Source organism: Nansenia antarctica (genome assembly GCF_963989245.1).
Source record: "Nansenia antarctica genome assembly, chromosome: 2".
Classification (NCBI taxonomy): Eukaryota; Metazoa; Chordata; class Actinopteri; order Argentiniformes; family Microstomatidae; genus Nansenia; species Nansenia antarctica.
Window position 1 is genome coordinate 73,226,084 of NC_137675.1, and position 27,521 is coordinate 73,253,604.

At 42.6% G+C, this 27,521-nt stretch overlaps 2 protein-coding genes across 2 annotated transcripts in view; both read right to left on the bottom strand.

Moving 5' to 3' along the window:
• mybpc2a (myosin binding protein Ca) overlaps nucleotides 1–4,836 on the bottom strand; it is a gene marked incomplete at both ends in the record, with an annotated part of 58,018 nt that extends 53,182 nt beyond the window's left edge. The window contains 2 exons of the mRNA XM_080523393.1: nucleotides 4,240–4,365; nucleotides 4,833–4,836. Coding sequence (XP_080379519.1) covers nucleotides 4,240–4,365; nucleotides 4,833–4,836 — 130 coding nt within the window. The remainder of the gene's footprint in view (nucleotides 1–4,239; nucleotides 4,366–4,832) is intronic.
• A 1,995-nt stretch (nucleotides 4,837–6,831) lies between these two features.
• On the bottom strand, nucleotides 6,832–27,366 carry LOC308150577 (putative ATP-dependent RNA helicase TDRD12; the record flags this gene model as incomplete). The annotated part of the gene is made up of 16 exons (XM_080523394.1): nucleotides 6,832–7,008; nucleotides 9,515–9,607; nucleotides 10,030–10,237; nucleotides 10,655–10,833; nucleotides 11,034–11,115; nucleotides 11,300–11,514; nucleotides 12,851–12,990; nucleotides 13,133–13,250; nucleotides 14,098–14,226; nucleotides 20,012–20,194; nucleotides 20,310–20,395; nucleotides 20,794–20,849; nucleotides 21,735–21,854; nucleotides 23,370–23,506; nucleotides 26,805–26,969; nucleotides 27,343–27,366. 16 exons carry the CDS (start codon nucleotides 27,364–27,366, stop codon nucleotides 6,832–6,834), a joined length of 2,112 nt encoding a protein of 703 aa, XP_080379520.1.
• Between the last annotated feature and the right edge of the window lie 155 nt (nucleotides 27,367–27,521).

Below are 27,521 nucleotides of genomic sequence, written 5' to 3' on the forward strand. Positions count from 1 at the left end.
CACTATTTGTATTTTAAATTTTTAAAAAAGAGGTTTCGCTTTGTCATTCTGGGGTATTGTGTGTGGATTGATGGCAAATTATTTTAATTCAATCCATTTTAAATTGAGGCTATAACACAACAAAATGTGGAAAAAGTGAAGGGGTCTGAATACTTTCCAAATGCACTGTACATTATATTACATTCACAATATTATATTCACAATGAACACTTTATTAGGAACACTATACTAATAGCCTCAATTCTTCATGGCATTGATTCCACAAGATGGAATTTAAATTGGATCTAACTCTGATGATTGACATGGCCAGTCATTTCTCACAGGATTCTGCAAAGCACCTTTCTCAGGACAATCACCTTGAACATGGCGTTTTAGTTGCATGGGCAAGTCGGTCGCCTCTCAGGAACACTCATGGATTTGTTGTGTGTGTGCACGTGTGGGGGAATTAATTATTGTTGGCTGGGTCTTAACCAATTCAAATGTCTTAAAAATGTATTCCTCTCTCTTTATGATATGTGAGGAGAAGAAGAGTGTTTTAACATTCTGAAAATGTCCAGTTAGTCTTTTACTGTATATCTGAACCAGACTTAAACTATTTAGGATCTCTTGCGTCCTAGGCCCCCAAGGCTAAAGGAGTTTGGCAAGCTGAACAGTAAAGAGAGAGCTGGATAAAGGTTGGGGGAAACACAAAGTGTATACAGGTGCTGGTCATATAATTAGAATATCATCAAAAAGTTGATTTATTTCAGTAATTCCATTCAAAAAATGAAACCAATGAAAGACAACTAATGAAAACCCCAAATTTAGTATCTCAGAAAATTAGAATATTGTGAAATATAAACTAATGAAAAAGGTTCAATATTGAAGACCCCTGGTGCCACACTAATCAGCTAATTAACTAAAAACACCTGCAAACGCCTTTAAATGGTCCCTCAGTCCAGTTCTGTAGGCTACACAATCATGGGGAAGACTGCTGACCTGACAGTTGTCCAAAAGACGACCATTGACACTGATGGGTAATGGCTGAAAGTTAAGCTATGTATTCATCTAGTTTTAGTTTTGTTATATTTCACTAAACACTAAAGAGTGTATTTTGTATAATGTGTAGTCGAGACATAAGTCACTAAGTGGTTGCACATGTTAACTCTCCCTAGCAAGTTGACAAGCTTTGTTTATGTCGTTGAACTGTGGTTGGACTTGTTCTTGGGCCTCTATCATCTGTTGTTAGTAAGAGACCGTGACTTTACTAGAGAGTTACGACCACTCTAAAGATGAGCTTTGACCTAATGTGTCTCAGAGTCCAGTGTCTGTGTGTTACCTAATGGACTCGAACCATATTGCTTAATATTCATATAGGAATGCTTATGTAATTGAGCGTGTACAAATCCTATAGGCTGAATAACAGTTCTTTGTCTCTGAAGACTATATAAACTCATGTATGTCGACTTAAACTTTTGAAGACTGTATCCTGTACCTCTTCCCGACCGGTCGTATTCATTAAACTAAGAAAGAGATCTCTGAGTCTGTCGTTTGTCATCTGTATCTTCAAGACCATCACTTTTGATAAAATCCCTACAACACCTTGCACAAGGAGGGCAAGACACAAAAGGTAATTGCTAAAGAGGCTGGCTGTTCACAGAGCTCTGTGTCCAAGCAAATTAATAGAGAGGCGAAGGGAAGGAAAAGATGTTGTAGAAAACAGTGTACAAGCAATAGGGATAACCGCACCCTGGAGAGGATTGTGAAACAAAGCCGATTCAAAAATGTGGGGGAGATTCACAAAGAGTGGACTGCAGCTGGAGTCAGTGCTTCAAGAACCACCACACACAGACGTATGCAAGACATGGGTTTCAGCTGTCGCATTCCTTGTGTCAAGCCACTCTTGAACAAGAGACAGCGTCAGAAGCGTCTCGCCTGGGCTAAAGACAAAAAGGACTGGACTGCTGCTGAGTGGTCCAAAGTTATGTTCTCTGATGAAAGTACATTTTGCATTTCCTTTGGAAATCAAGGTCCCAGAGTCTGGAGGAAGAGAGGATAGGCACAGAATCCACGTTGCTTGAAGTCCAGTGTAAAGTTTCCACCGTCAGTGATGGTTTGGGGTGCCATGTCATCTGCTGGTGTTGGTCCACTGTGTTTTCTGAGGTCCAGGGTCAACGCAGCCGTCTACCAGGAAGTTTTAGAGCACTTCATGCTTCCTGCTGCTGACCAACTTTATGGAGATGCAGATTTCATTTTCCAACAGGACTTGGCACCTGCACACAGTGCCAAAGATACCAGTACCTGGTTTAAGGACCATGGTATCCCTGTTCTTAATTGGCCAGCAAACTCACCTGACCTTAGCCCCATAGAAAATCTATGGGGTATTGTGAAGAGGAAGATGCGATGCGCCAGACCCAACCATGCAGAAGAGCTGAAGGCCACTATCAGAGCAACCTGGGCTCTCATAACACCTGAGCAGTGCCACAGACTGATGAACTCCATGCCACGCCGCATTGCTGCAGTAATTCAGGCATAAGGAGCCCCAACTAAGTATTGAGTGCTGTACATGCTTATACTTTCCATGTTCATACTTTTCAGTTGGCCATCATTTTAAAAAAAACTTGTTTTGTATTGGTCTTAAGTAATATTCTAATTTTCTGAGATACTGAATTTGGGGTTTTCATTAGTTGTCAGTAATAATCTTCAAAATTAAAAGCAATAAACACTTGAAATATATCAGTCTGTGTGGAATGAATGTATACATTATACAAGTTTCACTTTTTGAATGGAATTACTGAAATAAATCAACTTTTTGATGATATTCTAATTATATGACCAGCACCTGTATAGCCTTTATTTATGTAAACCAGCTCTTTTTCCCTTGTTTTTAGTATTTTTTTCCTAGCACCAGGGGAGCCCCCCCTCCCAAATTTCGTTGTATGGTACCTGTACTATATTAATGACAATAAAGACCATTCATTCATTCAAAGTCCTCTGAGGGTTCCAAGGCGATATTTCAGGGCAGACTGATGGGGGTTCTGGTTGAAGTACTCAGTCGCTCTCACTGCCACTCTCTGAACTCACATAGAAGTCTTCCCCTCCCCCGATCTCCTCGAAAAACAAGCGACCTGGTGACAATCACAAAACAAGGTGATCCCTGAGAGATTATTATCAGAGTGAATATCTTAATACAGCAGAACAATACAACAAGTCTAGTGTTAAGAGATTTAAGTCTTACCATTTGGAATCTCCTCTTCATTGTCCTCAAAATGATCAAAGTCCAGACTTTGAGAGAGCTCTGTTGGACGACATGATACATTTTCAGTATCTTCACACTACTACAATGATGAACCAATATCAAATAAAGCAATGTCAATTCTGTATCAACTAGTACTTATTTTATGTTACAGTGAACATAACTCTCATACCAACTGGATGATTTTCATTTGGTCACAAAGCAAAGTTGAATATCCATAACAGGACTGAGTTATCCCTTACGTGCCCGAACCCAGTTTTCCTTGCATGAAAATTAAGCAGGGATTAGGACTGCCCAAAGACCAAAAAAATAAAACATTCTGAAAAAATAACTAATATATTGTCCTTTTTAACAAATACAGGTGCTTAACACTCATGTGTGATGAAGAGATCCAGAATAGAAGTTTTCATTCAGCTTTTGAGCCACAAAAATATAATTTTACATGAGGCCTATGCAAAGCATGGATGTGTGATTACAGTCCTTAACGCCTGATGTTGTGTATACCTTGGCATTTCAAGTGACTGAGAAAATGTACTTCTCTGGACATCTTATGAGCATTTTGCATCCACTGAATTTCAGAAACTCACCCAAGACTAACCCATCGAAAACGTAAGTTTTCACCAGAAGGTGCTTGAAGTGTTTATTAGGACCTCTTGTTCAAGAAAGTCGTTTCTTTTTGTGACTTGATCTGGTACAGACACTTTAACACGTCGTGAGCTTAGAAAAGGTTCTATCTCCGTTTAGGGTAGTTCAGAGATATTGAGCGTCAACATTTTTACATTCCATTATGTTTTGTGAGATGGAACCTTTGTATTTTATGAATTACTAACTCAAAAATGTCAACATTTTAAAAATAACACCACACAGGCATTAATAAACACCTAATGGATCAAATTATGTAAAAAACTCAATTTGGACAAAAATGGAGATAGAACCTTATAATTCTAACGTCACGACGTGTTGAAGACATTGTTGGGTGAATCAAGACATTGATCACAAAGCACTTGCCTTCTGCTTGAGCAGCATCTTCCAATCTCCCCGGTCCTTCTTCATCAGCTGTATGACTAGCTCATTGCACTTCACCTCCCAGGAGCAGCTCTCAGCAGCGATGGGGCCATGGAGCTCCAGGTCTGCCCGGTACGGTCGCTCATTAACAGTGGCACTACAGAGAATTATATAATCAATAATAATAATAATAATAATAAAATCAATTAGGCAATAAATCAGTGCAGCGTCTACTATTCCCTTTTCCACAAAGACAGCATTGACGGTGACATACACATCCATCTGGAATGTGTTATTATTTAGCCTGTGAGGCAAGATGGACCTAAGACGAGTCAACATGTGGAGGAGTGATGAACAGGATCATACCGTTCGTTTCCAATGAAGAGAAAGAACAGGTTTCAGATGTCCAAACTGACACCTAAAAAAATTATGTAATGTCCTGCATGACAAACCTGAACACCACTCGCTCAGAGGAGAATTCACATCTCTGTTCCACAGAGTTGAGCAGCATTACTCTCACAACGACTCGGTCGTCTCTCTGAAACCACTTGATCTGTGGGTGGAAACTGACAAAGACATGCACACAGTATACCCATGATATACAGACTAAATATAACGTGGTATTCTGAAATAGGCAAACAAATATTCAGGTACCTTTTTACAGAGTCCTCTGCAAAGGCTTTCTCAACATTTATGACCTGCTTGCCCTCCATCAAATTACCTAAATAGGACATATAATATTCAGTGATAAGACAGCCCTCATAGTCGTCAATTAAAGTAAATAAAAAACAGCATGGTAGACTAGGCATACATTTAAGTGGATATTGTCGATCAGTTTGACTGGGCATCATTTCAAGCAAAAATATTTAATAATATGGCAGAAATAAATATGTGGCTCACCACATTAAAAACGCCAGAGAGAGAGAGAGAGAGAGAGAGAGAGAGAGAGAGAGAGAGAGAGAGAGAGAGAGAGAGAGAGAGAGAGAGAGAGAGAGAGAGAGAGAGAGAGAGAGAGAGCCATTGATTTGAAAGCAGGGTTGCATGCAAACAATTATGTTTTCATACCATTTTCACATGGGGGTTGGACTGCGGAAATCCATTCTTTGGGAGACAATCCTTTCAGGCCAGTATTCCTGCAAGACAACAACTGTCTGGTGAACATCACATGTAGATGTGAGATCAAGGCACCACAGAGAGGACATGACAAGTAGTTCACTACTCACACTTCCCATACAAACTCTAAAAGCACTCAAACGCGTCATGGGGTAAAGTTGCATAGAGTAGTGAGAGAAAGCACAACAATCAAACATTGTTTAACCAAACATTACTTTTTATTTGTCGCAGCACAGAGTTGCGTCTTCACTACTGGAAGTGTTTCTACTGCGGCTCTACTGCAGAGCTGCTACAGCCAGCCTTATCTTTGTACATTGAGTTTGCCTTTGATAATGGCCGTCAATAATATCCTGTTTCATTTCACTTCATTATAAATTGTTCTGGGTTCAGTCTGCTGTCATCCATCCTTAATGAGCGAAAAGTGAAATGGTTATAAGCAGAAAGCAGTCATGTCGTTTTTGTTTACCCTCTTTCAGAGCAAGAGTACTTAATTACCTCAGCAACACCTACTATAGTATAATAGTACCTACAGGGCTTTTAGCGAAAGTGTAAAAAAAAAAGAAGAAGACATATTTATAGAGGTAGACATTGAAACTGTAGTGTATGTTGCTGGTACGATAATTTTCAGGTGGGCCCCTATGGCTGCTCTAACCCATTAACATGGGCTGTATGGCTGCTCCAACCCATTAACATGGGCTGTATGGCTGCTCCAACCCATTAACATGGGCTGTATGGCTGCTCCAACCCATTAACATGCCGCCGAGGTTGACGCAGCCAGTGAAATCTAGCCCTTAGTGTCAGTTTTTGAAGCCCCTTCTCTCTGGGCAAGAAGAAGAAACAAACCTCAGTGTTTCAGTGGCGTTTTTCAGGTTGGCTATGAGGCTGTTCCACTGTTGCATCTTTGGTTGTGTTGCGACAGGTACTGGGGCCTCGCATGGCTCTGGGGAAGCCAGGACCTCTGTCAGGACCTGGGTGGGTGGGTTTGTCAGGAGCTGGGTGGGTGGGTCTGTCAGGACTTGGGGTGGGTCTGTCAGGGCCTGGGTGGGTGGGTCTGTCAGGACCTGGGTGGGTGGGTCTGTTAGGGCCTGGGTGGGTGGGTCTGTTAGGGCCTGGGGTAGGTCTGTCAGGGCCTGGGTGGGTGGGTCTGTCAGGACCTGGGGTGGGTCTGTTAGGGCCTGGGGTAGGTCTGTCAGGGCCTGGGTGGGTGGGTCTGTCAGGACCTCCTGGTACACATCCAGAGTCACCTCAGAGCCCTCCGGCCTAACATGACACACACACACACACACACACACACACACACACACACACACACTATTAATGGGGAGCCAGTGAAGTGCTCTCAGCAACTATTGGGGAACTAGGTTGAGATTGAGAACGACAAATCTCTCTATCATATAGAAACGAAATGCCACGGGTCCCCTGACGTGTTAGGAGGTCATTAGGATGTCTGGTGTGTGTGGTGCTGGAAGCCTCATCGCTCACCCCAGGCTGTGAGTGACCTCCCCAGCGCCGGCAGGCACAGCCCCCCGGCAGAGCTCCTTCAGCAGGTCTAGGTGATGCAGGTTGCTGGTGCCCATCCCCGTGTTCAGGATCTCGGCGTGGACGTTGTACTCGTTTATGGATATCTTCAGGCCTGGCAGACGGGTGGTTCTCACCTACAGACATGCCACACAAGGGTTAGGCCAGGAGTTCAGTTGACTTTGAAATGAAGTAGAGATAACTCTGGGTTATCAAGTTGCTATAGTGCTAAGTGTAATGTAGGGCTGCAACAACGAATCGATTAAATCGATAATAATCGATAACGAAATTCGTTGGCGACGAATGGCATTATCGATTCGTCGTTTTTTTTTTTTTTTTTACTTCTTTTTTTTTTTTCGGGTTTTGTTTCCATAACAAACCTACTTCCTGTTGACGCACGCCACGCTGTCTTGAGGCCGGTGTAGGCATCGCGAATCATAGCGAATCATAGCGTTACCTATGGCCGGAAAGGGCAGAACCTATGACTGTCCTATGACTGTCTGCTGTCAGGACATGCTAGTGAGTTAGCTAGCAGGGTTAGCTCGCTGCTGCCGCTAGCTGACTGTCACTACGCTGCTCGTCCAGCTGTAGTCTGCGTAGCTGTGCTGAGAACCAGAGCACTAACTATGTTTCTATAGAGGAGGGTTACACTAACTATGTTTCTATAGAGGAGGGTTACACTAACTATGTTTCTATAGAGGAGGGTTACACTAACTATGTTTCTATAGAGGAGGGTTACAGCTAACTATGTTTCTATAGAGGAGGGTTACACTAACTATGTTTCTATAGAGGAGGGTTACAGCTAACTTCCTATTGTTTTATTATATAAGTCCTGCTGGGCTCAGCCCTTCCATGGTCTCCTGCTCTCCATGCAAATGCGTTAGTGTGAGTTCTGGCGAAGCGTCAGCTAAATGACTGTAATGTAATGCGATAGCCAGTGAGTGTTTGCTCGCATTCATGAATTCAATATTGCATGACAAGTGTATTTAGCTAGCTGGCTAACGTCAGTGGTAGAGCAGAGGTGATAAGCTAAAGGCTAGCTAGTGGTAGCCTACCAAGCTACCCGTGAGTTAGAGTGAGGCACTGACTGTAGCCTAGCCTATTGTATGGAGTGAGAGGACACAATGACACATTGCATTGTTTTGGAGCATATCTGTTATATAAAAACATTAGTGTCTTGTCTGTAGCCTATATTGCACTTTGGGTTACTGACCTTTACATTAAGCAAAGTTATTACCTAAAACAATGCATGTATTGAGCTAGAGTTCAACTACTTTATTGAAACAATCTACCGCCATAGTCCATGGCCTGTTGTTAAACCTATTTGATGTAGCAAAGCCTTTTTTATTTATATTTGTTTTATATATTTATTAATACTTATTCATTTTGCACATGTATATGTATAGGCCTGGCTGATTTAGAAAACATAAAATAACATTTGCAAAAGAAATCTTTTATTTTTATTTTTTATATACTTTATTGCAGGACTTTACATTACATTTCACAAGTTCATTTCACACACTTTACAAGTTTTCTTCACTTGTTTAAGTTCATCCTGCATCATTTTTTTTTTTTTTTTTTTTTTTTTTATAGAGAGAACAAGAAATAAAGAAAATAAAGAATAGAGACTAGAGAGAAAATATATTTGAAAAAAAGAAGAGAGAAATTATAGGGATAGAAATAGAAAAGTAAGAGACAAAGGGAGGAGGGTGGGAGGGGTGGGATCGGGGAGGGTTGGGGGGGGGGCTTCCTTCCTACTCATTCATTCGGTCCATTTACTCCAGTTCATAGTGAAGAAATCTTTTTTAACTCATTGACTGCCAAAGACGCCAATTGGCGTCTTATAGAATAGTAACGTTGACTGCCAAAGACGCCAATTGGCGTCTTATAGATTTTTTTTTTTTTTCGCGGGGATCGCGTTATTGACATGTTCTACACCTAGCGAGTGAATTTCAGACTTGGGTGTAATGTATTTCGGTCCCAGATGGGGGCAGTAGTTCGATAAAAGCCTGGAGAAGGAAGTGGCTTGCTGTGGGTTGTAGTAATGGCGAAACGGATCAGGGTATGTGCCAAACGCGGCGCGGAGCATTGCGGCGCAGAGCATTGCGGAGCATCGCGGAGCAGCGCGGCCATCGCGCGACTCTTCAAACAGTTCAGAGTCGGATGATACAGAAAAAGTGCAGCAAAAAAAATAAAAATAAAAAGTTCTGCAGAAAAAGCTCGTTTTCTCTGTTTATTGGTCAAAATCAGGTGTTTTTGCTGAAACCACCCTATGTTCTACGGCCGATTTCTAAACACTCAAAGAGGCTAGAAACAAACGTTCTTTTTCTGATGAAAGAAGAGAGTCTAAAGTTTTGGTAGATATGTTCAATGTTTATGTAGTCCGAAAAGTCAATATTTGGTGGGTCTTCAAAGTTCAGCGAAAATGCCCCAAAAGTCTGGCAGTGTGGAGCTCTCCGCTCTGAACATGGCTGGCAGTCAAAGGTTAATGTAAAAAAAATAATTAAAAAAAACTTTTTTTCTAAATCTTTTCCCCCCACTTTTTTGGGTATCCGATTAATCGATTAACCGAAAAATTATCGGTAGATTAATCGATTGTCAAAATAATCGTTAGTTGCAGCCCTAGTGTAATGTAAAGCCTACCATGGGATCAACAAAGACGGTGTTTCCCAGACACAGAACGACCTTGGCTTGGTGATGCAGGCCTTTGATCTTCTGACTGATGGCTCTCGTGACCTGCTCAGAGGAGAGATGGTGAGCCCAGAGCGGGTAAATTACACCCTTGGAATGTCATTGTATGATGTTCTTCTACAGCAGGGGTAGCCAATACGGTGCCCGCGGGCACCTGGTCGCCCACAAGGCCAACGCTGGAGAATATAACGATTTTTGCGCGACTGTGCAGCCGCAATGCGAGAGAGTTTTTGCAGGGTGAGATGTCTGCAGATGAAAGTAAGCTGAAACGTTAGCAAATATAATTGTGACAGAGAACGCTGGTTCAAATTGGTCGTTATTATTGTGACTAGAAAGTGTCTGATTATAGTTCCATGGTGTGAATAGTGTCAAAGAACTAGCAAGCTAGCTAGCTGGTCTGCTCATCTCTGTCTCTTTTGTACATAGATTTGCGAATCGTGATACTCGAGTCCTGTAACTGTACTGACCTTGGGGTTCCAGTCCACCTCAGCGTCGACGGGCTTGGCCCGGCACAAAACCATCTCCACGGCCTGGGGAGGCAGGCTGTGGAACTGAGCAGGCAGCTGCAGCAGCTGGTGGGCCTTCGTCTCCTGCTCGCGCCCCTCGTCCAGGAACGCCACCGTCACGCTGGAGAACAGACGCCCGGCCGCCTCTGGCACCGAGGTCACCCGCACTCTGACAGAGATGAACGTCAGAGCGGGGAGACGGTTAAGTCTCTCAGAGGAGCCGCCTCAAAAAAACACACTCAAACGGGACTTCTCTCTAATGTCACCCGATTGTTGACATTGAGAACATGATTAGATGCCATGGAGTCACGTTTTGGCTCTCCATTGTTGTTACTGTTTATATATATATATACACAGTATATATATATATATTTTTTTTTTTGTAATGCTGCCTACATCCTGTTATTCGTGTCTAATCTGAACCAGCTCACCCGATCACCCCAATCGGTAATGTGTATTGTCTATGTTCATGTCTAAAAAATCAATAAAAAGAATTAAGAAAGAAAGAAAGACATTGAGAACATTGTCGTTTCATAGCTGAAATGTTGTATTCATGTTGTGTTTGGTGGGGGGGGGGTTTCCTGACCTATGATAGGCTTCTTCCTCTTGTACTCCATAGAGGCCTCCCTCTAGCACCTCCTTGGCACACAGCTTCTCCTTGGCGTAGTGAGAGACCATCTCTGCAGCCAGGCTCTCGTAACAGTCGTCTTTGTTGCTCACAATGCGGCCATAGAGGGAAGCGGTCTTGATGTGCAAGGGCAAAACCTTGGATGACAAACAGGTAAAAAGGGAAATATTGAGTGAGTGTACATACACAGATAGGCATGTTACAGTTAGAGGTTCATCTCATTGTGGAAGATAGACAAGCACCCACTACCACCCATATAATATACTCTGAATGACATTTGGACCATAGTCAAAAAATTTGGTGAATCATAAACGATGAATCATAAACTATGATTCACCACTATAGTTCCTGAGTCTTGATGAAGTGGGCGGTCCTGCTTGGGGCTGATGCTGTGTCGATAAGGACAAACACTACTGTCCCTGCAACAGAAAGAAAGTCATTAAGCATTACAGAATTCAGTTCCACTTCACCTTTCTTCAGACGCATACCTACAAGCAAAATAGCCGAATCCAGGGTTCAGCTAATTACTGTTGCATGTTAGCAGATCATTAATGTCAAATCAAGTACATTTTAGGTAAATCCGTCCGTATTCTAAACACTGACTTGCAGAAGCCGAAGCTCTTGAGGTAGCTGCAGAAGGGCCTGTCAGTCTTCTGCTCCTCCTTGGCCTGCAGGACCCCCTGGGCGAAGTGGAGCAGCTCGGGGGGCAGCGATGCCTCGGTGCGCTTCAGGTAGCGCAGGACCCCGATGACGTGACGGGCGTTCCTCTCAGACAGCAGCAGGAGTGACTTCAGGGGGTGGGATGCACCCTTCTTGTCCTGTTGAAGAAAAGCCTTTGGTGAGTCCAGACAGCAATCTTGAGGTTGAGAAAGCATACCCAATACAATCATGGTGCTGGGAAATGGGGCACATTTCTCAGACGTTTGCAAAGCAACAGGTATAATACGCAAATTAAAAGACCTGTGAACTGGGGGGCGCTAGTGAGTAGTGGATGGAGTAGACGTGCTTTCGAGAGCTCCTCTCCGTTCTGCCCTTATCTATGATAGGCCGTATCAACACGATCAAGATGTTTTTATTTATTTATTTCAGAATCTCCCAATCTTCCTCACTTCAGCATTTTTTAAGAAGTTGGACTCCATTATCTTTCCATTTGTTTGGGGATATAAAGCTCATCGCATATCGAAAGCACATCTGCAAAAGTCGAAAACTGAGGGAGGATTAGGCCTTCCTGTATTTCGTAACTATTTCTGGGCAGCCAACGCTAGGGCTTTGTCCCACTGGCAATGGGGTTTCCCAGGTGAGGCACATCTGTATCCACTGACCATCTGAGGGAAGCCTGGTCCTTAATATCGAGGTGACTGACGACATTTGGAATGAAGGTTTAGCTAGAATTCAATCTTGATCAATTAATGTCAGGTACAAATTGATCCAATTCAAAGACATCCATAGACTCCACTATTCAAAGACATTACACCGAATTTATCCATCGGTTTCTCCACTGTGTGACAGATGCAAAAATGCAGATGGGTCTCTAGCGCATCTTTTCTGGCTCGGTCCTCATTTGCAAAAAATTCTGGTGGTTTTCCAGGGTCTATGGAAGGGACATTCCCCCTGATCCTGAACTGGCACTCTTTGGATGTTCAGAGACTGCTTCCAACTATACGCCTGAGGAACTGTCGGAATGAATGACTGGTATTGTTGCTGCTAAGAAAATTATTCTATTGGATTGGAAATCACCTCCACCTCCCTGCTTCCAGAAATGGCTCAACGGATTAATCAGTATCATGCAGATGGAGAGAATGCGCTTCTACAACTCTAAAGTTCCCAATAGATATTTGAACATATGGGGTCCAATTATTGACTCTCAAAGTTTATTCAAATGTTTGATTATATCCTGTAGTGATGCAAGCCTGTGCAGTTTTTTATTTTTACTTTTTATTTTGTAATTTTACTTGTACCCTTGTAATACCTGACGATGTTGCATTTTGGGAATTTGCTTTGAACCAAATCATACTAGACATGTATGCCTGGCAGTTTGTTGTTTGTTAGTTTGTTTGTTTGTCTTGTGTATAAAACAGAAAATAAATAAATAAAAAAAGACCTGTGGACTCAGTATGCTTGTGAAAGGAGTGGAGGGTAGCTGGTCTGTCCTACCTTGTCAGAGAGGTTCTGGAAGTTGTCAGACATGCAGAACAGACGGCTGCCAAACAGTTTAGGGGAGCTTGGGAAGCCGTAATGCACGACACACGTAGCATCCCTGATGCCCAGGGCCTTCAGACACTCATTGGTGGTGACTGGAATACAGGGACAATACAGTAATACAGGGCAAATACAGACTGGAATACAGGGGAAATACAGGGAGAAATGTGTTGAAAGTTATCAATAATATGAAATTGACAAGATTTAAATGTCAAATAATGTATTTATTTAATTTACCCAGAATAACATGAGTGCCAAGTCCAATGTCCTTCCTCCACTGCTCAATCACAAAGTCAAACTGGTATGTTAAACCCTCATGAGCTTTCAGGGAGAATGCAGATGTGCTGGTCACACCCTGAATGACAGATACAAGGAGGGAAGATCAAATAGATAAGTTAAAAGTTAAAAACATGTATTAATGTTTGGTGACAGTGTTATGTAGGAGAAATTGTCCAATCGAGTTATTCTGTGATAGTTATCATTTTATACTACAGTTGTATGAGTCAAGAAATGTGTTGACCAAATGTGACAATATGAAAAATTAAATAAAATACTGATTATATATTTTTTTTAAACATGTATTAATTAATGACCAACTATTATTTATTATACTTCTACAGTACTTTTTCTCCAAGATAGTGATTTATATTTTGCATGACAAGATACATGTTTACAAAGGTAAATGCTAAACTAAAATGGCACAAACTAATTGTTACAATATTCAGGAGACGTGTAGACATTGGCACAGTGAGCAGACATACATAGACATAGACATACATGGGGTAGTGGTGGTCTAGTGGATAGTGAGTTGGACTTGTGATCGGAAGGTTGTGAGTTCAAATCCCGCCTGAAGCCACACCACTACTAGTGTGCCCTTGGGTAAGGCACTTAGCCCTCAGTTACTCCAGGAGGAATGTCCCTGTAATTCGTAATTGTAAGTCGCTTTGGATAAAAGCGTCTGCTAAATGGCAAAATTAATTAAAATTAAATTAATTAACATACGAAATGGCATAACAATCACTGGTCAAATGGCTAAAATTAGGCAAAAAATGGTAGGCATAACAAAGCCATAACTAGGCAACTGGTGATACATCAAATATACAACAATGGTCTTTTGGTTCTTCCACTACCCCTGCAAAAGACAGTCTCCCAATATAAGGTTGCAAAAATGAAAAAACCCTCTTCACACAGGAGTGTTGTACCTTAAAGACATGCTCGACCTCCTCTGCAGAGTTAGCGATAATGAGGGTCTTCTGGACCACCTCAGGGTTGAAGTCTAACGAACCAAGCAGCACTGAGATCTTTGTGCATTCCAGACACAACAGGATCATCTGTGGGGAGAAAGATGAATGGGAAACATAATCTCAAGTGATTGAAATCCGTAAAATTTAACCAGGAATGGCAGATTTTTGGGGGGATCTGTACACCGATTGATTATGCCAAATAAAGTCTGTTTATGACAACACTAGGAGACATGGGGTTTGATAGTTGTACCCAACTGTCTTGTGGAGACCCTCTACAGCAGGGGTGCTCACACTTTTTGGAACCAAGAACTACTTTTCAAGTAGCCAGTCTGCCAAGATCTACCAGTCTAGTTTCAACATCGCAAACGTACATGCACGTACTACAAACACACACACACACACACACACTTCCCAGCCTGCATAGTAAACTCACAATACACTTTCCCTCTCTCTCTCACACAGCCACAGGAGAAGACCATCACAAACCCTCCCTCTTTGCTATTCTCGCTCACACACATTCACACACACACACACACACACACACACACACACACACACACACACACACACACACACACACACACACACACACACACATTTGCCAGTCTGCATAGGGAGCCATAGCACAAACCCTCCCTCTCTCTCCCCCTCTCTCTCCCTCTCTCTCTCTCTCTCTCACTCACACACACACACACACACACACACACACACACACACACACACACACACACACACACACACACACTTTCTCTCACTCACACACTGACAGCCAGTCTGCAGTACCATAGCCAACTACTGATCCAACAAACAGAAAAGTAAACCAGATACAAAACAGGTAGTTCCCTAGTTTGAAAGGAGGAAATAAATGCATTTCTCTACCTTAGTGGGAGACCTGGCACTGGGAGGAGGCAGCTAGTTTCTAATAGTCAGGGCTGTAGGAGCTGGTTGCAAGGTGTCATCAGCCACTGTGGATCTGTCATCGAAAAGGCAATCTGCAGCCTCGAGAAACTTTGTTCACAATTTCGCCGTCTTTGAATGACTTCTTGTGTTTAACAAGAACGTGACTGACGCGATAAGAAGCTATCGTTGCAGCCGTACGTTTTCACTCTTTTGCCACATTTCCCTTCTTCGAAATAGCCATCGTAGATTTGCTGATCAGACAGACGCATTTCCAATATCACATCGTGTAAAAAAGTCCTCCTCCCATTCTGGATGGAAGTTATACGTTATTGGTTTCTTACTTGGTCCAGCTTCCCCACTCATTTGTATAGCCTTTATTTAGTATTATATAGTAAATAGTAGAAATTGGAAGGCTAACTAGGTAATTAGTCTCGCCGGTATTTTGTATTTTGTAGTTGGTGCTGTTGACTGCGCATGCGTGGTGAACCGCGTGTTAGGTGTGGGTGAAAAGATCAGATCTCAGACTGGCTTACCTGTACGTCAATCAAGTGGCAAAAGCCAGAGGATGGATGATAGGCGAACTTTTTTTTCTTTTTCTTTTTTTTTTCTTCTTTTTGTTCAATGCCATGCGATCTACCCATACTACATTTGCGATCGACCGGTCGATCGCGATCGACGTATTGGGCACCCCTGCTCTACAGGGTATATGCAGGAATCTTGAGGTTCATTTCAATACCTTTCTAAGACTTTTTAAAGACCTTGTCAATATTTTTCCAGACCTCACCGCCACTTCGAGCTGTAACCACTGACAACACCTTTAACTTAACAGTATTAGTTTACAATAGACTAGACCACTATCATACAACAGAATTTCTGATTGATCCTTGTTTTTTAATAAAACTAATAAATTCACGAACTTTTACTAAAAGTTTTTAGGACTCAAACTCTTTGGACAGAGTCTAATTCAGAAAAATACCTACAAAATTCAAGACCTCAAAAGCGATAAGACTTTTTAATACTTATTAAGGGTCTTGATTTTCCCAAAATGTATTTATCAACTTTTAATACTTTTCAAGACACCGCGGATACCCTGCTCTACCCCCATAACCCTTTGATACCCGGACCCAGTTTGCCTTGCATGAAATTAAACTGTGATTAGGACTTCCCAAGGGATAACACGTCTGACTTTTTTGTACAGGTATAGGCAGTTAATACCCACATGTGTTTTGATTCAGCCTTTGAGCCACAAAAATATTATTTTACATGATAGCCTAAGCATAAATGTGTGATTTATAGTCCTTAACACCTGATGTTGCGCATAGGCAACATTAGCATTTCAAGTGGTTATACCTTTGCAGGGCTTAAAGTGGGAAAAAATCCTGTGCCTGAAACTTTTTCTTGGGGAGGGGGGTCACAGTTTGAGATATTGGGAGAGCGGGTACAGAAGACAGCTTCTTGTCTCAATGTTTAAATGCATTAATACTATTTTATAGTCAATACAAAATACATGTCTCAATGTTAAAATGCATTAATACTGTTTTATAGTCAATACACGCGTTTGTGCTATTAATTTATTTGCCCTGTGGCACGCGTGTGACAGACAGAGGCGCTTGTATGTAACGTTAGGTAGCAGGGGTTTTCCATGTTGAAGCCAGGAGAACGCGAGATGAAATGAAGTGAGGGGTGGTCGCTATTAAAATACCAGGTAGTCATGGTGGATGATCATGAATGATGCTTGATAAGTGAATGCTATTTCAATTATGTTGAGTCCACCAGCGAGCTGTCTGTAAGATAAACAGCGCCAAGCGTAGCCTACTAACGTGAGCTGTCTGTAGTCTAGCCAGCAATGCTAGCTAGCCAATCAACTAGCTCTGTGAGCAGCTGTAGCTTGGCGTAACGTTAGGTTAGATAGCTAGTTAAGCCGGATTTATGCTTCTGCGTCGCCATTTACGCGCAGCGACGCAGAGGGCTGTTTCAATTTCTACTTCTGCGTCGGTCGGTCTTGTGTCACCCTGCAATTACACCGCCACAACGCTAGTTGGCAGTGTGTTTTCAATGCCTGTGCTGTGCTTCTTCCGGTTTGTGTAGGTGTTTACTTTCCTTAGCTATCGCTAATCGCTATCAGTGTGGCAATGACTACATGCTCTTGTCTCCCGCTCACTGCCCTCCATCAAAAATGGCACATCCATCGAATCCACACGACTAATCGAAAAAATAATCCACAGATTAGTCGACTACCAAAATAATCGTTAGTTGCAGCCCTAACCTCAATAGAATACAGTGTAATTTTTTGGAAAGAGGAAGTATTTTGTCTTCTTTTAGCTCTATACTTCTAGCTATATACTCCAACAATTTGGAATTTAAAATCTAACAATTACTTAGGGGTGGTAGTAGTAGCAGTTGTGTAACGTGCATTCATACCATCCTGCTGTTTCATCTACGGTCTGCTGGGTTGCACCAACCAGCTCCTCTTCATCTTTAGCCCCAGAGATCCCATGAACATCATCTTCTTCATTCTCTTCCTCAAGATCAGTCTAAACATCAAAACATCCACAGTACTTAAGGGGACGGTTCGGCCTATTATCATGCTCAGGTGAAATATCATCTTGTTGTCCTCAAAAGCCAGTAGTGAAAGATTCTACTTTGCTACCGCAGCACAGGCTAACAGTTACACTAGGGCCACACTGGCTACCTCTACCTCAGCAGGGCTACCTCTACCTCAGCAGCGCTACCTCTACCTCAGCAGGGCTACCTCCACCTCAGCAGGGCTACCTCTACCTCAGCAGGGCTACCTCTACCTCAGCAGGGCTACCTCTACCTCAGCAGGGCTACCTCTACCTGTACCTCAGCAGGGCTACCTCTACCTCTACCTCTACCTCAGCAGGGCTACCTCTACCTCAGCAGCACTACCTCTACCTCAGCAGGGCTACCTCTACCTCTACCTCAGCAGGGCTAAAGCTGCGTGCACACCGCGGACCGTGACCCACCGTTCTGGCGCAACCTGGTGGGATGGACTTGACGTACTTCAACGTGCGATGCAGACGCAACAACTCTACTCGTGTTGCTAGCGAAGTTTCCCACAGAAGTGGGGAAAAAAACGTCAGATCAGATATATAAACGGGTTATTTTGATAAACTAGACACATTTTGTGAATATATATGGTTACTTTCTCGCCTGAAAACATATAAAAACTTCATAAAATGACATATTAACACTAGTAGAGCCAAATTACAGATTTTAGCCAATGGCGGCCAAAATTTAGGATTTTACATCTGAGGCGAGAGCTCTGGGCAAGAAACGACTTCCGGTTTACTTCCGGTTGTTTTAACGGATCCAACGCAACGCAAAAAGCGGAAATTTTTTGACTGATTGGTGCACCCTGACGGTCAAGAAACGCAATGCAGAGCAAGGCAACTGATCAACGCAACGGCCCCATTGAGATGAATGACTTCCGGTGCAACGCAATGGCCTTGTGTGCACGCAGCTTAACTCTATCTCAGCAGGGCTACCTGTACCTCAGCAGGGCTACCTCTACCTCTACCTCAGCAGGGCTACCTCTACCTCAGCAGCGCGTGTGTCGCGGAGCTGCTGCGGCTCTCACTCGTGCGGTATCTTTCTACATTGAGTTTGCCTTTCTGAAAAGTGAAGACAGTCATCTATGAGCAATATCTGCCGATACTAGGGATGCACCGAAGGTTTGGCCACAGAATGTATTCGGCCGAATAATAGCAATAACAATGCTTCATTATCAGACCATGACAGAATAACGGTGCTCTAACCTGTATGCAACCTGTGCTCCTACCCTGCCAGTCTGCACTGATATAGGACAACAGTGCAACAACTTCGCGGCTGAACTTCTTGTTGTGACATTTTTGTTTATCCCGCCCCTTTGGTTTCTTGGAAACAAAACATGCCCCCCACCCCCAAACCCTACTGTTAGCAGATAGAAAAACAAGCTCACTTTGCTGACAAATTAAGCGTATTTAGTAATCGTAAAACAGTTGCTTGTTATATCGCGTGGGTACTTCAAGTTGCGTATTATGAAAAACTAAAATCACATTTTGCTCAAAAGAAAGCTATGTTTAGGATTCACAAGGTTTCACAGTTGACAACTGGTTGCACCTTTCATCAGCTGCCATCACATATGGACCTAACTGTATACTTCCTGGATTTGGATGATGAATCACCAATATGTAGGAATGAGACATTAGGGGATGTGAAATATACTGCAAGTTTAGAAAACTAAAAACAGCCACACTCACATTAGGAACCGGCCTTTGAGCACTCGAAGCAGGATTCAGAAACGTCAGGAATCTGTTAAGAAAAAGTAGGAATGAACTTGACTCTCTTTGGAGCTATTACAAAACTAAAAGTCAATATCTTACCTGACCCGATTCAGATTTTTTAACAAGTTTGCCACCAGAGAAATTTCTGTGTCCTGTGTGTCCTCTCTCAACCCATGGTGCCTAAACCCACACATGTTTAAACAATTCAGATCTAATTACATCATGCTGCATATAATGCAGCCATATTTCTGAGTTTATTCTCAAAACGATGTAAAAACATTTGTACCCCTCGTCACTGTCAAGCTCTGGATGGTGCGCCTCCTTTTGGTTAATTCCGCCTCCCTCAGAGAACTTTCTGACCTTTCCTTGGCCCTTAAATAAAACCACAAAGAACATTTAAATTAATTGGGGAAATTCAATTGCAAATCACAGTAATCTCTCCTAGACGTTGATATGGGCAGTGACACTGACCTGTGATGCTCCATTGGAAGTCTGCAATGCCACTTGCCCTGATGTTATTACCGGTCACTGAAGAAATCAATATAGAGGGCTTTTTTTATAAGTGGTACCATCAAAATCTACCCCTTTCAAAATACATGCATTAGCATTGTGGAAAAGGGGAAAATAATAATAAGAATAATAATGGTGCATTCACCTTTAGTGACAGCAGGGTGCCTGGGTGAGACCAGGGGTGACAGTGATCGTATGGTGCAGCCATTTGTGGCCAGGAAACTCTCCGTGTCAGAGTAGATGTCACAAGTCAGGATGGCAGGGGATCGATCCACAACACCATTCTGTGCAGGGGAATGACTCTTCCCGCTTGGGAAACATGCAAACCTCTTGGTGACTAGATCGTCATTTACACAGATCTGGGAGAGAGAGTGGGAGAATTAGCTTCTATGACTAACGTTAAACAAATGTACATTAGAAATTCTGCACACTTTTTTTTTCTTTTTGCAAATCCACATTTCCGCACCATCGCACCTTCACGTTTCTTATGGTCAGGTAGAGCTCAATGAAAGTGGAATCAGCTTGTGTTTCACACAACACAGCCTCCATCTGGTTGGATGCTTCAGGTAAACAATTGAACAGACAATATAGTTATTTTTATGAGTGGGGCAGTCCCACTCATATTTTTCATTTTATTGGACAGATATAGTGAAGACAGACAGGAAAGTAGGAGAAGAAGGGTGAGAGGGCATGTCAGCAGGGCATGGGCCGGATTCGAACCCATGCCAACATGGGGATATGTGTGCACTGTACACCATGGAGCTAGACCACTGGACCACCCCAGGCCACACAGACAATATAGTTAGTGCTGATTTGGGGCTGATATGAGAATCTCAACACTGAAGTTGTATAAGACTATCAACAAAGATGTTAAAATCACGCTTCTCATCTTACAATGACACAGAATTATCTTTACAATGCTACAGAATTATCTTGCAATGATACAACATTAGTTTACCTTGTAAGAGGTTGTGCAGATAGCGCGTAGCAGAGCTGTCCCATTGATTTGACGGTCTAGAATGAAAACGTAAGCTCTCAAGGATCAGTAATAACCACACAATTCAAATCTAATAGCACTATTGCAATTACAGTGATTTAAGACCATTATCAACCCTTACACTAGTTCAGTAGTTAGTTAACCCTTACACTAGTTCAGTAGTTAGTCAAGCCTTACACTAGTTCAGTAGTTAGTCACCCTTACACTAGTTCAGTAGTTAATCAACCCATACACTAGTTCAGTAGTTAATCAACCCATACACTAGTTCAGTAGTTAATCAACCCATACACTAGTTCAGTAGTTAATCAACCCATACACTAGTTCAGTAGTTAGTCAACCCTTACACTAGTTCAGTAGTTAATCAACCCATACACTAGTTCAGTAGTTAGTCAACCCTTACACTAGTTCAGCAGTTAGTTAACCCTTACACTAGTTCAGTAGTTAATCAACCCATACACTAGTTCAGTAGTTAATCAACCCTTACACTAGTTCAGTAGTTAGTCACCCTTACACTAGTTCAGTAGTTAGTCAACCCTTACACTAGTTCAGCAGTTAGACAACCCTGACACTAGTTCAGCAGTTAGTTAACCCTTACACTAGTTCAGTAGTAAGTCAAGCCTTACACTAGTTCAGTAGTTAGTCAACCCTTACACTAGTTCAGTAGTTAGTCAACCCTTACACTAGTTCAGCAGTTAGTTAACCCTTACACTAGTTCAGTAGTTAGTCACCCTTACACTAGTTCAGCAGTTAGTTAACCCTTACACTAGTTCAGCAGTTAGACAACCCTGACACTAGTTCAGCAGTTAGACAACCCTGACACTAGTTCAGCAGTTAGTTAACCCTTACACTAGTTCAGTAGTAAGTCAAGCCTTACACTAGTTCAGTAGTTAGTCAACCCTTACACTAGTTCAGCTTTCTCTTCGTAGATGGATACCTGGAGCCTCACAGGTTGGATACCAGCCAGCTGGAACTTCCTGACCCAGAAGGGCAGCTGCAGAAACTTCTCCAACGGGGCTCGGACCCTGGAGAAAGAAATATAAGGGTTCTTTGGAGACAATTACAATGTCATAATCATTATATATTTAGGGATGTACTGATTAATTGGGCAGCAATCGGTATTGGCCGATAATGGTTAGGAAATTGATCAGCCGAATGCTTTGACATGGCTGATTATTCAAACCGATATTGCGATATCTAACCTGGCATGATCATTTGATTAGGAATATTTTCTTAATGTCTGTGCGTGATCAATTCACCGAAGGAATATACTGTCTAGGTAGATCCTAATAAACACTGGTGGCTGATTGTTGTAACTAAAAACCAGCGTGAATTCTCTCTGAAAGGTTTTGGAAATCACAAGTCCGTAAACCCAGACATTCTGCTCCTCTGAATGAGCCTTGTACGTGGTCAAAAGGGTGAGTTTCTGAAATTCAATGGATGCAAAATGCTCATAGGTCCAGAGATGCCAGATGCCAGACACAGACACACACACACACACACAAACTCAGGGATTACTGAAAGGCAGTAATCTGCTCCTGCCCATTAACAAACCTATTTCTAACAAATCATTTGATCCGTTTTAATCTCATGTTTGTTTTTTTGAGTGAGTGAGTGATTATAACAGCCAGCTGGGATGGATTGGGCAACGCATGCTGTAAACTGAGATTATGTTAAGATTAGACAGTGAAGGCCTATCTGAAGCCTCTCTCTCCGGAGGTCTATCCAACTCTGATGGCCTGTCAGACCTAATGCGCCTACTCTTGCAACGGTTGTTCAGCCAAGTTACCCAAAATGACCTAAGATCAGTTTTGCCCTTTCCTACATAATGATTACCCTATGGTAAACTGACTCTAGATCAGAGCCCCGTTTCACCACCTGAACCCGAAGAGTTGCAGAGTGCAGTGTCACTGGTCTTAGGTCAATGTCAGGCGCCGGCTAAAAGCCAACAATGTAAATGTAACAAATAATCGGTATGGGTATTGGCCGATTGTGTTATGAATAATCGGTAAAGGCCCTGAATTTTCATACTAGTGCATCCCTACTTACATTACACAGGGTTCCCTCACCTTCTGAAACATCAAATTCAAGCACTTTTCAAGGACTTTCAAGACTCAATTCCTTCAAATTCAAGGGCCCACCACAGCATAGTTTGAGACAGATCTAGATGAGAATTTATATAATAGGAATGACCATGAACTGTTTTCAAATCTAACTAATTAACCGCAGCAAACTAGTATGGTTGTTTTATTCCCTTCTACATGTTACCTATATTTTTGGGGGGGAGAGAGAGAGAGAGAGAGAGAGAGAGAGAGAGAGAGAGAGAGAGAGAGAGAGAGAGAGAGAGAGAGAGAGAGAGAGAGGGGAATTCAAGCACTTTCAATGACCCATCTCAATTTTCAAAAACTTTTAAGGCCTTGATTTTTTTTCTCTCAAATTCACAAACTTTCAAGGATTTCAAGGACCCGTGGGAACCCTGATTACAGTAACGCATTGTTCTTCTAGTTCTGTATCGTTTCAGTAGCAGAGTCGAGACATACTCATCTGAGCAGACGACGGTGTGTTCTCCGTGGTCGACCAGGAAGCACATGGCCTGACCGCCAACGGTACCCAGGAAGAGGGACTCCACGATGGCTCTGCACCAGTTCTTCAGGCCAGAGACGTACACCACACACACCTGGGGGAGCAACACAGTAGACCCACCTTCTCCATCTCATGTAGGAAGAGCTGTGGTCATTCTTAGGGATGGGAATCGAGAACCTGAATCTGTTCTTTCTTTTATCGATGGCGGCATTTTTTTCTGACGGTTGCGCGTTGCAAAAACCCATGCGGCAAACTCTGTGGTGTAGTATCCGGCGTAGATATAGAAACGTAGATACCTCATCGGACACTGCTGTATGTAGCCGCTATGCGTCTGACTGTCTATCGTCGTGCACGAGGCATCTACTGTGTGTAATATCTATGGTATCCGAAGTGTAAAGTTTTATTTAGTCGCAAAAAAGACAGTATTCAAGCTCTCAGGCTATGCCACAATTCAATTGAATTCAACTTTATTCGCCATGTGCAGTGCACACGGTATTCTCCAAGCTGAACAAGCTACAGTACATACAACAACAAGCCGACAACACAATACTCAAGACACACAATATATACAAGTGAATAAATAACAACTTAGTGCAAAAACATGTAATGTGCAAGGTGCAATGATCAGGAGTTATTGAGGAGGGCTATGGCTTTGGGGAAGAAACTGTTCAAGTGGTGTGATGTTTTTGACCTGATGGCCCTGTACCGCTGTCCAGAAGGGAGTAATTCAAACAAGCTGTGAGCTGGATGTGAGGGGTCAGCCACAATCTTGCGTGCTCTCTTCAATGATCTGGAGCTATGGAGGTCTGTGATGGGAGGCAGAGGGCAGCCGATGGGCCGCTCAGCTGTCCTTACGACTCTTTGTAGCTTGGCCTTGGCTCGGGCAGACGCAGTGTCGTACCAGACAGTGATGGAAGATGTTAGGACGCCTTCTATGACGGCCCTGTAGAACTGGACCAGGATGTGACGACTTCAGCTGACGGAGGGAGAACAAACGCTGCTGGCCTTTTATCACTAAATGGGTGATGTTGTTATCCCATTTTAGTTTGTTGGAGATGGTAGTGCCCAGAAACTTGAATTCATCCACTATCGTGACAGGGGAGTTATTGATGACCAGTGGAGAGTGCGTTGGAGCCTTTTTACGGAAGTCCATAATCTCCTCCACTGTCTTGGTGTTGTTGAGTTCCGGGTTATTGGCTGCAGACGAGGACACCAGGCGGCCGACCTCCCGCCCTCCGGTAGGCAGTCTCATCATTATTAGTGATGAGCCCAACCATGGTGGCGTCATCTGCATAGTTGATGGTCTTGACAGATGTGTCACCAGAGGTACTGTCGTTGGTGTACAGGGAGTAGAGCAAGTGGGAGAGCACACAGCCCTGAGGAGCACCGGTGTTAACTGTGCGGGGCTGAGACAGATGAGGGCCCATCCTGACATACTGCCTCCTGTTGGTGAGGAGGTCAGTAATCCACTGACTGATGGAGGGGTGGATATTCAGCTGGGCCAGTTTATTGTGGAGGAGGTCAGGAATAAGGGTATTGAAGGCTGAACTATAATCCACAAACAGGATTCTGGCATAGGTGTTCCGATTGTCCAGGTGTGGCAGAATATAGTGGAGCGCCAAGTTGACTGCGTCGTCTGCTGAGCGGTTGGGTCTGTATGCAAATTGCAGGGGGATGCCTGCAACACCTGGTATCCGTTCCCAAACGTTGTTTGAGAAAGCTGATTATAAAGTAGCATGTTATCTATTTAAAATGTGACAAACAAAGTCAAAGGAAATGCAACATTGTGGAATCTAAATGGTAGACGAACTGCACGTCGCTGCCACTGAATAATAATGCGCCCATTGATACTTTGCGCTCCGTGCCAGATAGTGCTACTAATGTGTTAATTTCAGTTTTAGTTTCTTTGTCTGGGACAAAATATTGATACAGCGATTATTGTGTCACGGCCTCTTGTGATACAATTATCAGTTCACGTCGCCAAATATCGATATTTGAAAAAAGAAATTGAGGGGAGAAACAAGCTGCGCACGAGCGTTGTATAACGGAGATGAACCAACTACGTTGAAGATGATGAATGGCTGAAAGCGGGGAAAAACTCATACGAAAAGCACCTCTGACATACAAATCTAAAGTCTGGAACCATTATATTTTAAAGCAAGGCTTCCTTTTAACTCCCAGAGGGCTACGACTATTCTATTGCTGGGTTTATTTGCAAGGACCTTCGCCCGTGCAGTGTAGTTGAAAATAAAGGTTTCCGCAGAATGATGCAAAGTAAAATGCATAGTTTAATATTATCAGTATGTATTTGTGTGATGTGACTTAGTTTGCTTTTGAATTATATCTTTTATGCAGCAGTGGTGTGCAGCTTGCTACCTTTTGCCTATTTTTGCTGTGTTTATTTGAGGTACAGAGATGCATCTCTTTATTGTGTGTTTTGTTGTGATTACGTTAGTGTGTTTTCTTGTTATGATTTGATTATCGTTGACAGCTGTGCTCCTTCAACCGCACGGAGTCAGAGGCTTGTCGAGCACAGACCAGAAAGGTGTTGGTGTTGGTAGTGAAAACTCAGCCATCCTCTTCGCCAATGTTATATTTCAGAGGCATGAAAGAATTGAGGTCCACACCGTTCCGTGGTGTGTTTGTAGTTTTAGTGACGTCGCAAACACCAAAACACAGTGTCCTACATAACAGTTGCATGCTCAATAGCCTAAATAAGCCACTCTCCATGGAAAACGAGCTTTGATTGAATTAATATTATTTATTTATTTTGTTTGCAATAATGCAAAGCGGTTCCAAGACATAAGGTCATTTTTGTTTATTTTTTTTCTAGCCTAGTAATAAATAAATAATATGTGTTATTTAATTCACTATTTGTATTCTTGAATTCATATTTCTTTAGACTACACCAGATTAATGTTATTTATGTGTTAATTAAAAACACAAATCTTCATTATTCTTTTTTTAAATTTTATTTTCTTATTTTTCTTTATTTTTTTATATCGGTATTGGCAGTATATTGGCAGATATTGCTCATAGATGATCGGTGGCAAAAAAAAAAACGGTATCAGGGCATCCCTAGTATCAATAACATCTTATCGATCACCATCCCTATTCACCTCCACATTCAAGTCATGCATGGGCTAAACCAGAGTACAAACCAGAATTGCTTTGTACTTGATTAGTTGAATCAGGTGTGCTGGTGGTGGAACGGATCAAATATGTGGAGCGGCTGGGGGTCCCCGAGGAGAGGCTTGAGAACCACTGAGCTAAGCCATGTAGAAATGCAGGCATACTTTTACTAGAAACTACAAAATGTGTTTCTTATACCATGAAAATGTCTCCAGAACAGGTAGATGGAGAATGTGTGCACAACAGTTCACAGTCATTACCTGCCCTTTGTGTATAGATGAAGGCTTTATCTTCTGCACATCCTGGTTGACCTCATGATAGAAGAGGTTCATCTTCACCTGCAGGTCTTCATACGCTTTTGGACTCTCTGGTTCGATCCCTGGTCCCTTCACGATCCGGCCCCAGAGACAGAACGGATTCTCAGCCTTCGATAGAAAGCATGTCAAGTCAACTATACAGGTTAGGTCTCAAAGATGCAAGGTAACAATATGGTATGGGGGAGGCGGTAGCCTAGTGGTTAGAGAGGCCGGCTAGCAATCGGAAGGTCACTGGTTCGATCCCCGCCTCATGAGGGAGCTGCATGTGCTCTTGAGCAAGGCACTTAACCCCTAATTGCTCCAGGGGAGCCGACTATTGCTGACCCTGTGCCTAGAGCAAAAAATACCAAATTCCAACAATTGATTGACAAGTTGATTGCATGGCAAATAAAACATTCATTCTTCTTCTAACAAGGTCAGAACTTGAACCGACATCAGCCACTATTAATACTACACATTTATGCAATGATGAAATAATTACCTTCAAAATGGATGTGTCAAGCATCGTTCAAACCTCCAACAGCTTGGCCAACTGCAAGTTAAAACAAAGAACATCGCACGTGGCTGTATTACATATCATTGAAACTTGCTTTATGAACTAGTTTCCACAACACAGCAACAAACTCAGCTTGGTGTGTTCTTCAAATCTATAAGCTATAT